The sequence below is a fragment of the Equus caballus genome, chromosome 18 (assembly GCF_041296265.1).
Source record: "Equus caballus isolate H_3958 breed thoroughbred chromosome 18, TB-T2T, whole genome shotgun sequence".
NCBI classification, from domain to species: domain Eukaryota; kingdom Metazoa; phylum Chordata; class Mammalia; order Perissodactyla; family Equidae; genus Equus; species Equus caballus.
Genome location: NC_091701.1, coordinates 9,807,673 through 9,822,409, shown reverse-complemented (window position 1 = coordinate 9,822,409; position 14,737 = coordinate 9,807,673). Strand labels below are relative to the sequence as shown.

At 39.8% G+C, this 14,737-nt stretch overlaps 1 protein-coding gene across 48 annotated transcripts in view; it reads right to left on the bottom strand.

Annotated features, from left to right (window-relative positions):
* The window catches only part of CLASP1 (cytoplasmic linker associated protein 1), a 256,363-nt gene that overhangs the window by 94,824 nt on the left and 146,802 nt on the right, over positions 1-14,737 (bottom strand). For 16 of the 48 annotated variants that reach the window (XM_070240633.1, XM_070240648.1, XM_070240637.1 and 13 more), the window contains 9 exons: positions 14,059-14,194; positions 12,946-13,016; positions 9,262-9,321; positions 7,510-7,587; positions 5,607-5,774; positions 4,978-5,027; positions 4,023-4,193; positions 2,108-2,155; positions 1,608-1,631 (listed from right to left, as the gene is read on the bottom strand). In XM_070240633.1, coding sequence (XP_070096734.1) covers positions 1,608-1,631; positions 2,108-2,155; positions 4,023-4,193; positions 4,978-5,027; positions 5,607-5,774; positions 7,510-7,587; positions 9,262-9,321; positions 12,946-13,016; positions 14,059-14,194 — 806 coding nt within the window. The remainder of the gene's footprint in view (positions 1-1,607; positions 1,632-2,107; positions 2,156-4,022; positions 4,194-4,977; positions 5,028-5,606; positions 5,775-7,509; positions 7,588-9,261; positions 9,322-12,945; positions 13,017-14,058; positions 14,195-14,737) is intronic. The other 32 variants (XM_070240643.1, XM_070240645.1, XM_070240663.1 and 29 more) reach the window with 3 other exon arrangements.

Genomic DNA, 14,737 nt, shown 5'->3' with positions numbered 1-14,737 from the left:
GTGCTGGGCAGAATAACAGGCTGATTTCAATTCTGTTATATAGGCATATGAAATGAGGGCATTCTGGAAAAAAACGTAATTTCCCACGTAATGTCTTCACTTTCCATTTCAACCACATTATTGCATTCCACCCCCAACTTCTCTTCCACCTAGCCTGGGGAGATACAAGGATCATTTCTTTGGGAAGGAGAAATATACAATTCTCATAGCAGCTAAAAAATGAAGAAAACCACACCCAGCCTCAGTCTTCTACTATCACAAATGAGGTCCTCATCATGACATAGGTTTCTTGTCCGTTTTTTATTTTGGAAACTTTTCATTTCACAAACTTGTCCAACCCCAAGAATCACCAGTGAGGCTGGCTGAAAATTCAGATTCCCTTGCTCCTTCCAAACGTAATCAGAATTTTCAGGGGGAAGGACCCAGGACTCTGTTCTTTTAGTAAGCATCCAGGTAATTTTTACAATGAGATGTTTGTTCTTCAAACTTAGGACTATGCTCATCTTAAAAAATAATTCCATTCCTAATTTTTCCTTTATGAATTCCTTAGGAAATAGCATATGGATTAAAACTATTGTGAACTGCATATACTAAGATAAAATCCAGTCCACTTTGCAGGCTAGTCTTTTATAGAGTGGCTAAAAATATATGAAAGTAGACTAGCAGTTCCTAATTGTTAAATCATTATCCTGAGGGTTGGTGTGTCTAAGCCACTATCTTAAGCAAATAAGGTTCCTCTAAATTTCAATTATTTGAAGCATTGTCATGCTTTCTATCTAGAGACTTTGCAAAGGGATGATCTTGTCTAGTATGTGCTAATCAAAGACCTGTACAGACTGAAATAGCTATATCTAAAATTCAAAAGATAAGGCAAAATCAGGAAGAACTTCTTGATAAAAGCATAAAAAGAAAACAAAGCGGATTTGGATATGTATATTTCTTTTACCATGCTATATCTTTGTGTGTAGTACTATGGAACATGGCACAAAGAAGGCAGTCAATACATGATTGATGAACGGATGAATGAGAGTAAATGAATGAATGGGTATGTGTCAGTGACACAAATAAAAATGGTATCATATAATTCAGTAGCATCTTTAGGAGATAGAAAAGTATTTTAAAAAATTTCTACAAATTACCTGGTAGAAAACCGTTATCAGCCTTTAACCTGAATAAATGACACTGAAATTTATTTTCAAAACAGGAAAGGCAAATCCTGAGAGGCCCACAAAAGCACAAAAGTAAAGAGAAGGAAACAAAGCTTCAGAAGTAATACAATCTGAGACAAGCAGCCCATGAAGACTAGCATACAAGGTCACATGAACGCTCCTCCCCAGTGCGGGCTCAGCACTAAAAAACCACGTACGGACAACATACTTAAGTGTCAAAATTCACAAGAGCAACGACTGAATAAGAAAGGAGAGGAGAATTAAGGTAGAGGTGGGGCAAAAGTCCAGTGGAAACAGAATGAAGAAGAGTGGAGGGAATAGCGTGCAACGTCTCATGCAGGGACCTTGGTGAGGACAAGTGGCGCCAGGCAACACTCGGTGAGGACAGAGGACCGGTGAAAGTAAGACACACCTCAATCACAGAAACAAACCGCTTACCCTCCGCTTTAGTGGCAGTACCATCTTTAAGCAAATTAAAAAACAAGGGAAGGGATAATAGGGAACAGTTAGTAACATTAAGAAAATTAAAAAGCAGAATGTTATTAGCTACTTAAAAAGCAAAAGTACAATTTAAAATAAAATTAAAAGGAAACCATTTCAACAGCAAAGCAGAGTCTGAAGCAAGTAGGTGCGCCTTATGTTGAAATCAGCTTGGTACGATGTGCTTTTGCCTTTGGAAAACAAAAGAAAAAAGGGCAACCCAGGGTAGTGCCTCAGTCGGTCGAGTGATTGCTATTGCTTATTTTAGCCAACTCTCATCCTCTTCAGAGCTCCTTTTTCTTAGAACAAAGTACTAGCAGAATGGTAAGGAAAAACTGAAAACTAAAATCCTAAAGGGTCACCCAAAGGGCAGAGGCAAGTAAGAAGCTCAGAGAGGCTGGCTCCAGCAACGCCTATCCCAACTACACGTTGAGCAGCAAAGCTGTACAGCATGGTACCTGCGTCAAGGCCTACGGACTCCGTATCTTCCCTCAGGTGTCTGGACTCTAGAAGTTTGGAAAAGGATCATCAGCTTTAATGCTACACTTCTGCACAGATGTAATGTGTCAATCTAAATAGTAATTCTAACAACTTCTCAGTAGGATTACATTCTATTTTAGGGGGTTTTCTGCTTTTTGTTGTTTTGGACATAAGGAAAGTAGAGGTACAGTTTCAGGAAATAGTAAGAGAATGGGAATATTCCAGTCTTGTTATCTGAAAAGGGAACACTAGGCTGAAAACGTATCATCGGTGCTTCTAAAAGGTCAGTTCTGTATCATTAGACCAAATGACCCGAGTGCTTTTACCAGCACTGAGGGAAGTCTACATGGTCTATTGTATAATATCCCAAATGTGCACAGAAAAACAAAGACTACTGAGTACTCCAAAGCTGGTTTTTACTCGTTTCCAAGCAATGAAACAAATACTAATTACAAATACTCAAGGTGGATTAAATGTATTGAAACACAGGTAAGTACTAAAAAAATGGAAGTAAAATAACAGAACTACTTCACCATAGGACAGCGGAGTTCTGATGTCTCCTTTACTCAATGATTACACATCAACATAGCAGCATAAACACTCACATGTAATGTTACAATAATTAACATTAGAAAGGTAGAAAAGGAGAGCTCTTATTGGATTTCTTCCCAATCAAAATGCATCTATGTATGAGGTATTTTACCGCAGAGAAAACAAGACTGATATAACAAACGTTCCAGAACCTTTCAAATTAATAACGTTCCTATCACCATCACAGTTTCTTTCACTATATAGGATAATAGCTTACAAAGGACTTTTAATTCCACTTATCCCTATCATATATCTGAGTTAGGTGGCTATTATTACAACTAATTGATGGCTGGAGAAAACAGACTCAAAGATTCCGTGGCCTGCTCAAAGTTACCCAGCTAATAAATGGCAGGCCCAGTAATCTTCTCTTGGTATTCTCTCACTGGGCTTCCATGCTCAAAACATTGTTAGAACATTAGTTTTAGAACTGACTTTGGAATTAGTTTGTAAACCACACAATCAATTCAGTCTCAATGTTTCATGAAGTTTAAATTGTATTAATTTCTATAAAACCCAAAGTAAAACCAATCCAGCTAAGTCATCAGATTTATGCTTGAAACGACTTTGCTCTTAACAAAAATAAAATGAAATAAACCATTAGCCCTACAGAGTGTAGGTGTTAAGTGTCTGCTGAAAAACTGACTTACCACTCTGTCAGATACTAGTTCTTTGGAAAATAACTTTTTTTCATCTTTTGGGCTCTCATTAGGATAAGCGCATGCTCCTCCCAAGATGACACAGGGAAGGACTACACTGTTGTACAACATGCTTATGCTGGTGATCAAGGCCACCACATTCCTCCAGAGGTCCTGCTTGTTGTCGTCCCTCTCCCTCCCTGCCCTCCCCGCTTCCCCACGCCGGGTACACTCTCAAATTGGGAAATATCTAACTACAATGACTATCTTTGGTGAATCCCTCACTAAACCCTTCTGGCTCTGCTCCCATCGATGTCAGGAGGGGAGAAAACCCAGCTTTGGTAATATGGGAGGTGGCTTAGGTGCTGGCTGGGCTGCCATGAAGAGGGAAATGAAGCTGAAGGAAGGCCGTGCTCAGTGCCACATGCTGTGAGAGCACCAGTGTACTTACTTGTCACTAAAAAGGATGATGCTCCAGAGAAAGGGAACACTCAAGAAACAGTGGCTGTTAACCAGCAATCAGTGCAGAGTTACTTATACTTAACTATCAGCCCTACAACAGTGAGAATTTCCTCTAAAATGGTTTTTGGTAATTTGCTACATAAATAAGTTTGAGCAGAGGCATCTGGAACAGCAGAACAGGGGGAACGGTGGGAGGTCTGGTTACCTAAGGATGCGTATGACCCTGGAGGCAAGGCTGCGGCAGAGCTGAAAGGTGCAGCGCCTGAAGCCGCGGATACTTTGGATTTGGCACTGGCAGCTGCGTTCACGTCAATATCACTTCGAGACCGCTGGAGGGATCCAGTCGTTGACACAGATTTGGTACTAACTGTAGAAGCTTTAGTGGCGAAGAGGAAACGACAGTAAGGACCTGACTTTACACATTCTAAACACATATTGTTAAAACTTGATTTGCTTTTCTTGAAAACAAATACCAACTTTTAACAAACACTGGAGCACATAAGTGCTGACCAACAGTTGCTCCTGGTCACTGAAGACAGAGTTCAGCCAATGCTGAAGGAAACTAAAAGTGACCACAACTATACTACACCTATCACATTTATTTTCTTGTAATCAAAGACTACAAACTCCAAGGAATGGACCATATTTCTGGTTAATATGAGAAATGAAATAATAAAACTGTTCACATCTGGCCAGTTTCCTCATGATGTGGCCTAACTGTGCACTCTCACCTAGGCGCCCTCCCGCTCTCAGGAAACATTCCACTCTCCCACCTCCAACAGCCACCGCACTGCGGCTGCTGCTCAAAGCCATCTCCATCACAAGCTGTCTCCACTCTCTTGCTAAGTGACCAGAGCGAAGGAGTGGCACTACTTGTGGTAGTATTCACATGCTGGAGTGAGGACAGGTCACAGAGCTCAATTTCTCCTGCCGAAGTCATCCCGACAATGTCTTCCTCACAGTGATGGGCCCCTGGGAAAGTGGAGCTCTGCTGGGGACAGTGGGAGCGCAGAGCAGCACACTCTGCAAACCTGAGAGGGACCTGAGAGCAGGCCCTTGGCTTCCAGCAACTGAGCAGCCTCTAGGGGTAGAACAGCCCACCTGAGGTTAAGAAACAGAGGCCTCCCCTGGACAGCCTTCTCCACGGCTGCCAGTCTTACCTCTAGAGGCGGTACTTCCAGTAGGACTTCTTTTGGCAGAGAGCGGCCGACTGAAAACAAAGGTATACATGTGTCTATTATCAAATTTGCACTTTATCTGCATTAAAGCAAGTACACGTCACAACAGGAAGTTATGATAAGAATTATTTCAGAGTTTTCAGAATTTTTCAGGTGATTTAGACCACATCTTATAAACCCCTAATTTCAAACAGCTATCCACATGTTTGTATCTTCCAAACATACAGGGAACTCATAACTCGAGACAGAAATTAGAAATATAGATTGAAGATCATTATACATTAAGTCCTAAGTTTTGAATACCCTCTCTTTCCAAACTTGTGTCCAGGTTAACACTTACATCGTCTAAGAAAAATTCACGTGTGTTACTCGTAAACTATATTCTAGGACGACTATATAAATTTATCTAACTATTACTTATGATAAGACCAAAGCAACTTGTTTCTTACCATTCCCCACAGTATCTCACTTAGTGCCAGAATCCATCTTAAGATGGGGGAACTATAACAGGCACACATCCGCAAAAATTACAGCTAGAATTTGTGTTCTTGTGCAGGAAATCTTTAAATACAAAATCTCAAAATAAGGAAAAGCACAGCTGAATTCCTTACTTCAGACTCTCTTGAGAGCTAGAAGACGAGCGATCGGATTGTGGCAGAGACACGATGCTGTCCGAGTTCTTCAAATGGGACTGCAGCGCTTTCTGGTAGGAGGACTCCAAGGTGTGGTACAGGTGCTCAGCTTCTCTGCTGAAGTGACTGTGGAAACCCCAGTAACACCTAGGGGACACATACAAAACGGTTTCCTGTTATGGTCAGTGGATCATAACAGATATTTCACTGAGCTCTGGAGGACACCACACCACCTCTTCAAGGACTGGAATCTGCAGTCTACCTGCTACTAGCAGCAGCATGCTATAAGGAAGAGAGTGTGAACAAAGGAGGCCTGGGAGGAATCCTGACCTCACAATTCACTAGCTGTTTGACATGAGGCAAGTTATTAAACTTCTCTGAAGCTCAGTCTCAGTTATAAAATGGAAATGAAAGGACCTAACCTGCAAGATTTGGGAGGCTTGGAGAAGATGCAGCTAAAACATCTAGAACTATACCTAGAACACAGGAGAGGCTCATTATTGGTAGCTTTTACGAAGGGAATTTGACACTCATTGACTGGAAGTATCTGAAATTGCCTTAGATAAAATGTTCAAAAGAGAATGGAAAGAGCTACTTGAAATCTGTGTTGCATTCTAACTTAAAAAACTGGAAAAAATTGGGCAGGGGGAGAATACAACACAAGGATAAAAACAGCATATAATCATTAACAAATCCATTCCCAAGAGTTTTTAGCAACTATTAACTATGTTGCTTATTTTGGCAGGAAATACCCAAGATGAGACTAGAGTAAACACTTCAATGCTATAGTGAGGTCCTCCAGAAAACTCAGAAACCATGGAAATATAATTTAATGGAGATCAGTCAAAAAGCAATAAGGACTTCAGCAGATGTATTAATGCAGCTAAGGAAAACAATCTTCCAGGCTAGTAAGAACAGATTTTAACCTCTGTCAATTAGAAGAGTTGGTCAACTAAAAAAATAAAAAGAAACAATCACAGGTGCAAAACTAGCTGCACTTATCTATGCACTGCCCACAAGAGAGTAAGTCATAGCATCAAATGTCTGGTATTTACGGTCACAGTGGCAAAATTATCCCAAGGGAGGTAGTGCATGTAGGGGGCCATAGCCACATCACTGGAGCACAGCCAGTCCTAAGGGCAAAACTGCCTCAAACGTGAGATGGCAATAGCCAGCTACCACTGTGACACTCCCAAGCATCGGCTCAATCCACCTCCCTCACCATGACTCACACTTCCCAAGCAGTCACTGATACCTGCACAGGGGTGACCACAGGAAAGAATCCCCACGATCGTGATCTTTCAGCGTAAATCAAAAAGTCGCTTTAGATTACGACTTGGCTTTAACAGAGCTTAATGAGGAAGATAATACACTGAGCATGTATACTAGTGCTTTTCTGATGAAATGTAATACTTTTTCATAAATTTAAAAATGAGCATTCTGTTGTGTACCTCAGTCCTGTTTATATTCAAATAATATCAATCAGTCTTTCAGGCCTGGGCACTGAACAACTGGCTAAACAAAAAACCACAGAAGTACTTCCAAATGGCCTTTCGAAGTCATGTTTATTTAAGTCATGATTAATGAAACATGTTCATGTAACTTAATGAGTTTTTAACAAGGCAATGTAGACAATGCATCTGAAATATAAAAGTAGTGAATAAAAAAAGGGGTGTACAGGGGCATAGTGATTAAGTTCGCGGGTTCCACTTCAGTGGCCCAGGGTTCACAGGTTCAGATCCCAGGTGCAGACCTATGCACCGCTCATCAAACCATGCTGTGGTGGTGTCCCACATACAAAACAGAGGAAGAAGGGAACAGATGTTAGCTCAGGGACAATCTTCCTCAAAATAAAATAAAGTGATGTACAATAAACACTTACTTTCTGGCTTCTATCCTTGCTTCAGAGTCAGCATCATGTATTCCCTTCTTTATTGTTTCAGCTAATACTGATATGTGTCTAGATATTTAGAGAAGAAACAGTAACAATCATTAATATATGGTTTTACGTGGATGAAAACAAGTAGGAGAAATAACTTCAAAATGGCAACGTAGAACTTAGGGCCTTTGCACCAAGTGAGTCAACTAACATGCCATTTGGAAAATCAGAACACCCTGCAGATCTTCTAACCCCTAATTCTGTGCCAATACCCTACCTCCAGCCCTACCCCACCCCCACCGAAGTACCCAAAGACCCTACTGTCTTGTGTGATATTTTTTAATACAAGCCGATTGTTTTTCAGGCCAAACTTATTTAGCCCAATCTTTTATGAATCCAAACAAAAAAACCCTATTTTTCCATGGTCAGAGCTAGTTTCTATGGAAATTATAATGAGATAATAATAATCTTAATACGAAAGAAACTAACTATATCACATTTCTGTAATTAAACAGAGTATTTTTTCAAGTTCCACTATGTAACATGAACAATTTTATAAAATGATGTAACCATTTTATAAATAGGTATTCTCTTTCGTCATGTTCTACCCTTGCTGAGAAGAAATCAACAAACTGTCTCATCAAATATTTAACAAAGTTTTAAGAAAAGGGAAATGATCAGAATGAATAGTTTGACAGAACAAAATCAGCTACCAACTCTACCAGCCCATTCCAGGTCTGTGCCTCCTTACCTTCAGGCGTACAATAAACATTTAGTGAGCAGCCAGCTAAGCGGCTGAGGCTGAGCCGGGAGGTGATGAATGCATGAGACTACATCTGAGTTCTCCATGCTTTTCTGTTCTACTCACCTGTCCCCCTATTAAATCCGTCCTCCCACCTTCCACTTCTAATTCTAAAACTAACAGACTAAAGAACAAAAAAGTATTGGAAGAAAATGTGTGACTATCTTCTAGATTCACAAATCCTCAGAGGAAATTTGGCCTCTGGGAGGCTTGGCTTTGCTTCATCTCTGACCACTGCTGTATGGAACAGGACTCCCAGGAGTCCTCAATTTATTAAAATTCCACTACTAATAAAACATTTAATAGCTGTAAAGTTCTTCACAAACTATACGACATACCATTAAAAAACGAGTGGCACAATGTCATCTATTGTCTCCAAATTTAACTCAGAAAGAATAGCAGGCACCTACAATTGATAGGAACTAAAAATGGCAAAGAGTGAATCTCAAAATTAATAGAGACGTGCTTCTTCAAGAATTCTACCATAACTCTACTTTTCATCCTGATGTGAAACTTAAACCAACCTGAATAAAGAGAAAATTGCTGACTTTCTGATACAAAGGGATCAAAAAGAAAACTTTGAAACGAGTGAAATTTCTTTAAGGACTTGAGAGTTACACCTTACCTACTGAGAGCAGCTTTAAACACTGACCTTGTTGGAACTGACGGGAATGTCACGCAGCAGGATCAGTCACTAGAGTGAATCCTGGCTCTGTAGTTCCCATGGTGCACATCTGTCCACATCTCTGGGCGCACTAACATTTAACTCAATGAAACTCACTACAAGCTGCTGCCAATATTATGTGCTCCACATCAGCAGAAATAACACAAGTAGTCATGGCCAAATGTTTAGATTTCTTCATTTTTTTATAGCAAGTGGGTTGGACCACTTACTGAGGCATTAAATCTCAAGATGGAATTCAGAGGAAAAAAACAGCAAATCAGATGCTCACCGTTCCAGTGAATGTGTTTGCCATTCTTGTAAAAGTAAATCTAAAAATTCAAAACAGCGCCTGAAAATGACGAAGAAAAAAATATGTAACTTAGTAATTTGTATGTTAGTAAAAATAAGAGCTTTTTTCTTGAGTGACCCAACATTACTATTTCGACTTGGTATATTTCTTCTAATTTTAATGATTCACAAAATGGAACATAAATATGGAATCAAAATTGATCGAAAACCAAAGCAAATGAAAATAATTAAGCATCTACAGTAGTCAAAAAGAAAAATCATAGGGATAAGGGACAGGATACAAGATTTCCCTTCAAATCAGAAATGTGAGCTTCACGGTAACATTACTGAGAGGGTGCGTCACTGTCATTTGTTTTTAAACTCCCTCAAATAACACATTAGTACAGAATGCACAAAAGATGAGCGTAATTACAGAATCAGGCAACTGGTCTTTGCATTAATTTCACAGACTGTCTTGCACAAAAAAAGTAAAAAACACCCTGAAAAACAGTGCTCGCCAAGTGTTCCTGCTAAGAAGGTCCTAGGTAGTGCTTCAAATAGATTTTCAGTAGCTACTTAGCTATTTTCCTCTTTTTAATCTTTCAAATCCTTTCTTTTCAAGCCTTTTCACTTTTGTGATCTTTTGTGGCCTGATCTGTGCACAAAAACAATTCCGGTCTCATTTTCTTTGGATTACATCACCACTTTGGGTCCTACCTCTTTATAATTGCCTTTTTCTGAAGTCCAGGATATCTATCTTTGTAGAAGTAAATCTTAACAGTTTTAGGAATCCATTCAAGGAAACAAATCAGAAGGTAATCTCTCTAATGACCAGACTTACTCTCCCATGATCCTCCCAATTCAAAACCTCATAATCTGTACAATTACTCACTCAATAAATCATTAATAAACTCTTACACTGTGCTAGATAGTAGAGATACACTGGTAACCAAGACACAATCCAGCAAGACAGAAAGACAGACAAGAGATAATTACCGTGTGCCAGGACCACACAGGAGAGATATTGAACTCAGTCCTAGGGCTGGTAACAGTGCAGGCACGGGGGCATGCAAAGCAAACCCTCTCTAAGGAAAGACACTGACCTACGCCCACAGCCTTCCTCACTGTCGCTTTCCCCACTCTGCCACAACCTAGGCCGTGTTTATTCTACTTCTACCCTTTTCCCCAGGTCATTTCCTGGTCTAGATTTTTCTTGTCTCTTTTCTTCACCTATTCATCATTCAAAAAGCAGTTCAATTTTCAACTTGTCTATGAAGCTTCTTGGGTATATATCAGCTGGTTTTAATCACTATCCTCTATGAACTCTTAAATCCACAAAACACGTTGTAATTCACTCTTACATTGCTTTGCATTCATGTTTTTAATCTCCCCAACTAAATTATAAACTTCTCAGAGGCAGGGAGATTGTGCACCCATCTCTTGCCAATTCTACGAAGCAAAGCTAGGTACAGGTTGAACACATGACAAAAGTGCACTGCCTTGGTTATGGTGAACTCTTCGGCTTTGTTCACCTTCCTGAAAGCAAGAGGCTCTGGGCCAGATGGTCCCTACTACTTCTTTCAGTGTTAAGACACATGGTTCTGACTGACATTCACTCTAACTAAATATAAGAAGAGCAATCTGAGTGTGTGGTTCAGAAATCGGTGAAGGGGTGGCATTTCTACTGTCACAGTGATTGCAGGTTGCTACTCATATCTAGTGCCAGAGGCCAGAATCATTAAATACTATGGACTGAACAGTGTTCCCTCAAAATTCCTATGTTGAAGCCCTAATCCCCAATATGATGGTATTTGGAGATGGGGCCTTTGGAGGTCATGAGGTTCACATGAAGTCGTGAGAGTCAGGCTTTCATGATAGGATTAGTGCCCTTCTAAGAAGAAACACAAGAGAGTGCACTCTCTCTACCATGTGAAGACAGCAAGAAGGTAACCATCCACAAGCCACCCTCACTGGAACCCAACCATGCTAGCACCCTGATCTGGGACTTCCAGCCTCCAGAACTGTGAGAAAATAAATTTCCGTTGTTTAAGCCACCCAGTGTACAGTATGTTGTTATGGCAGCCTGAGCTGACTAAAACACTAAACCTCCTGTAGTGTTCCACAATGATCTGTGTCACTTCATTGAAGGAACTCTGCCTTACACAAAGGAAAAACACATTCTGAATTTCTCTTGAGAATCTACAAAAATAGAGATGATAAAAACCAGCAGGAGCAACAAATTCTAATAATGGTTACAATTTATTAAGCTTTCACTAAGTGTCAAACCCTGTTTCCCAAAATGACCGTGAATCCACAGAACAACTCTGCACAGGGGTACTCTCCTTCCTAACACGTCAAACAACTAGTAAGAGGGAGGAGGCAACGCTTCGACGGAAGTCTGTCAGGTTCGGAAGTTCACTATCATCCCTTTACCTTGCCGACATTACACTCTCATCTCTAGGGGGCGCTGAAGCTGATCCTCTCTATCCCAAGAAGCTGAACTGTGGGTCAAGGGCACAGTGCATTCCTCAGAGATATACAATTGAGCCATGCAGTTAGAAGTTAAGCTTTTTCAGTGGAAGGAGCAAATTTCTTTTTTCCTGGCTTTACATAGTTGAATTATTCCCCTTTTCCCCCTTATGCCTTCCATAGAGCTGTTACTAAGATGGATGTGGGGTCACCTCATGCTCAGGAGGGTCTCCGACCCGTGGAACATGGCAGGACCAACATGACACCCTGGGAAAGGAGGGAAGCAACACGCGACTGAGGCAAACTGGGCTCTAAGCCCTAGAGTGAAGGGCCCTTTCACTGGACAAGGATGAAGATGCAGAACTACAAGAATGCAGCCAAGAGCCCGCTGCCCAGGCCTGCCATTAATTTACCCTATAAAGCTCCTGATACAGTCCATCGAGAGGCTTCAGCGATGGCCACGAATCCCCTCAAAACTCTACACAAAACTTTTCTGTGTATTTGCATTTTCCTAGGAAGATATAATAGACTCTCAAAAGACTCTGTGACTCAACAGTCCAGAATCACAGATCCCAGCTAGAAGAGCCCTCATCCCTCACATGTGGCCTAGGGCAGCTCACCAGGACACGAGACAAGACAGGGACTTGGGAACAAAGCCCTAGCTAGCCACGCAGGTTGTATTTTCTGAGCATATCTCCCACAGCTGTGTAGCAGAAGCAAATGACTGGTCAGGATTCAGAATTTCAGAAATCAATATCAGAAGATGCAAACAACATAGACCTCCTCCTAGCTATGTTAATATTAAATAACTGACATTAATTGTTACAATGTTTTTTTCTTGCTTGTAGTTACTGCCTTCATTCAGAGAATGAGGTACACCAATGACAGAGGCAGAGGGACTATCTCAAGAAAAGATGCATAGTGGGTCCTCTCCCTTTCTCCCTCCAAATAGCCCAACTGACTCACTCACACACACACACACACACACACTCTCACGCACACACACATACACATGCACAAATGCAAAAATAACAGTTGTCCCAATTTACTTTCCAGCCTATTTGGAGATCATGATCCTTCAATCCAAAGGCATTCATTATAGCAATCTTACATAATATTATTTCAAACATGAACTTTTTTCTAGGGAGGGAAATCTGGAATTTGTTTTGGTTTTTAAACAATTCCAAAGTAATGAGGAAACTGTTTCAAAATTTACCTTCTAACTGCAACAGACTTGGAGGTACAGTTGCTTGTTATGACAGGTATCAGCCTAGGGATGTGTGTGTGCTGTGAAGAACAACAGAAGACAGAAGTGAACACTTGAAAACACAAAAATAAAACAAAAGACAACTACTTCCTCCCTAACTACCTATTAGCATTTACATATTCAGAATTAAGTTTACAAAGGAAGAAGAATTTCATTGGATATTGCCAAAGGCCCTGACAAAACTGTATTACAAAGCCAAAACGGACAACACAATGATACATACTTAAGTCCAAAATCAAAACAAATCATTGGCATGAAGTCTAAACAATCTGAGCAGTCGAGATCTGAGTGAGGTCAAAAGGGGTCAGCGGACCAATACATTTTGATATTGCTTCAACGAAAATGTCCAATGATGGCTTTGGATGTAATGTTTGAAGTAGGCAGTGTAAACAGTAAGAACAAGAAATAATACAAAGTGAGTAACCCACAATAACCAGGAGTGCTCTGGATAGATTTCAGTTAACGCCATCCAGCCCCAGTCTCAAGGGTTGGTTTTCGGAAAAAGGGATCTGAAGGCGGGGAGGAGGTGACGTGGAGAACTTTCATTTTAAGCCTTTGTGAACTACTAGGTTTTACTGAAACTTGTATGTAAATTACTTGGGTAATTATTTAAATTTAAATAAGTATTTAGAAAACTTAACTGAAGAGAATATTTTGTTTCTGTGCTTATATGCAAATAATTAAATTAAAATTTTAGGGGAATAACAAAACCACAATACAAAGACCTAAAATGGATTAAGGAGGGAAGAATGCGAGTGATACCTGCAGACACAAAGAAAAGAGTCTCAACAGAAGCAGATGCAGATGTTCAAATATTTAAAACTCATGATGAGTCAGTCAATGATCAACACCTCAGTAACTATACACCATGTCCATAATTCACATTATGGAATGTAAAGGGCTCTATGCTATAATTAAGTGGGGAATAAAAGGCCAATGTTGTATTACAACATGATTCCAACTATACGTAATCACTCTAATGAAAAATGTCTCTAATATCACTTATCAACCACCAATATTTACCACTTGCTTACTCTATGTATGGTCTCAAAACATACTTACCCGAATGATTAACCTAACAGCTACAACACCAGAAGTAGCCATAATTTTGGCACTGTTTGGAATTAAATTAAAGATAGTTGGCATAATGGCTTCAGCTCCATGGTCAAATTTATTCCCCAGAACTGATGACAGATGCCTACAATAAGAAATGAATACTGGACTGTAGTTATATTTCTTGCAAACAGTGAAGCATATAAACCACAACATTTTAGAGCCTTAATTTAAAGCTATCTAGGGATAAAGGACAAAGGTCTAAATAAGATAATTTAAAAATATTTCCAATGTGCATTTGGAGGACTTGGCAAATAGCTACTAGCACAACAGTTTGCTCCTTCTTTTTTAAATAAATCATTTCCAACTAAGCAGTCTCAAAATAGCAAAAAACAAATTGATCATATACTAATAAAACATAAGTATGAAAAACCTTTCTCAACCTTTTTTTTCTTTTGCCCTTTTATTTTTAACATATAATATTCATGCTTCAATATCGGACTGTAGCCAAAACTTTAAACAGCTACAATGCTTTCTTAGCGCTGCTGCTGCTTTGATATTCTGACATACTTTTTAACACAGAAGTTCTAGCTTCAAACACTGATACAGGTTTAGCTAGGATAAAACTGTACTCCAGTACATATCTTTAATTTTAACTTTATAGCTACAGTACTCTTCTAGAAACAAA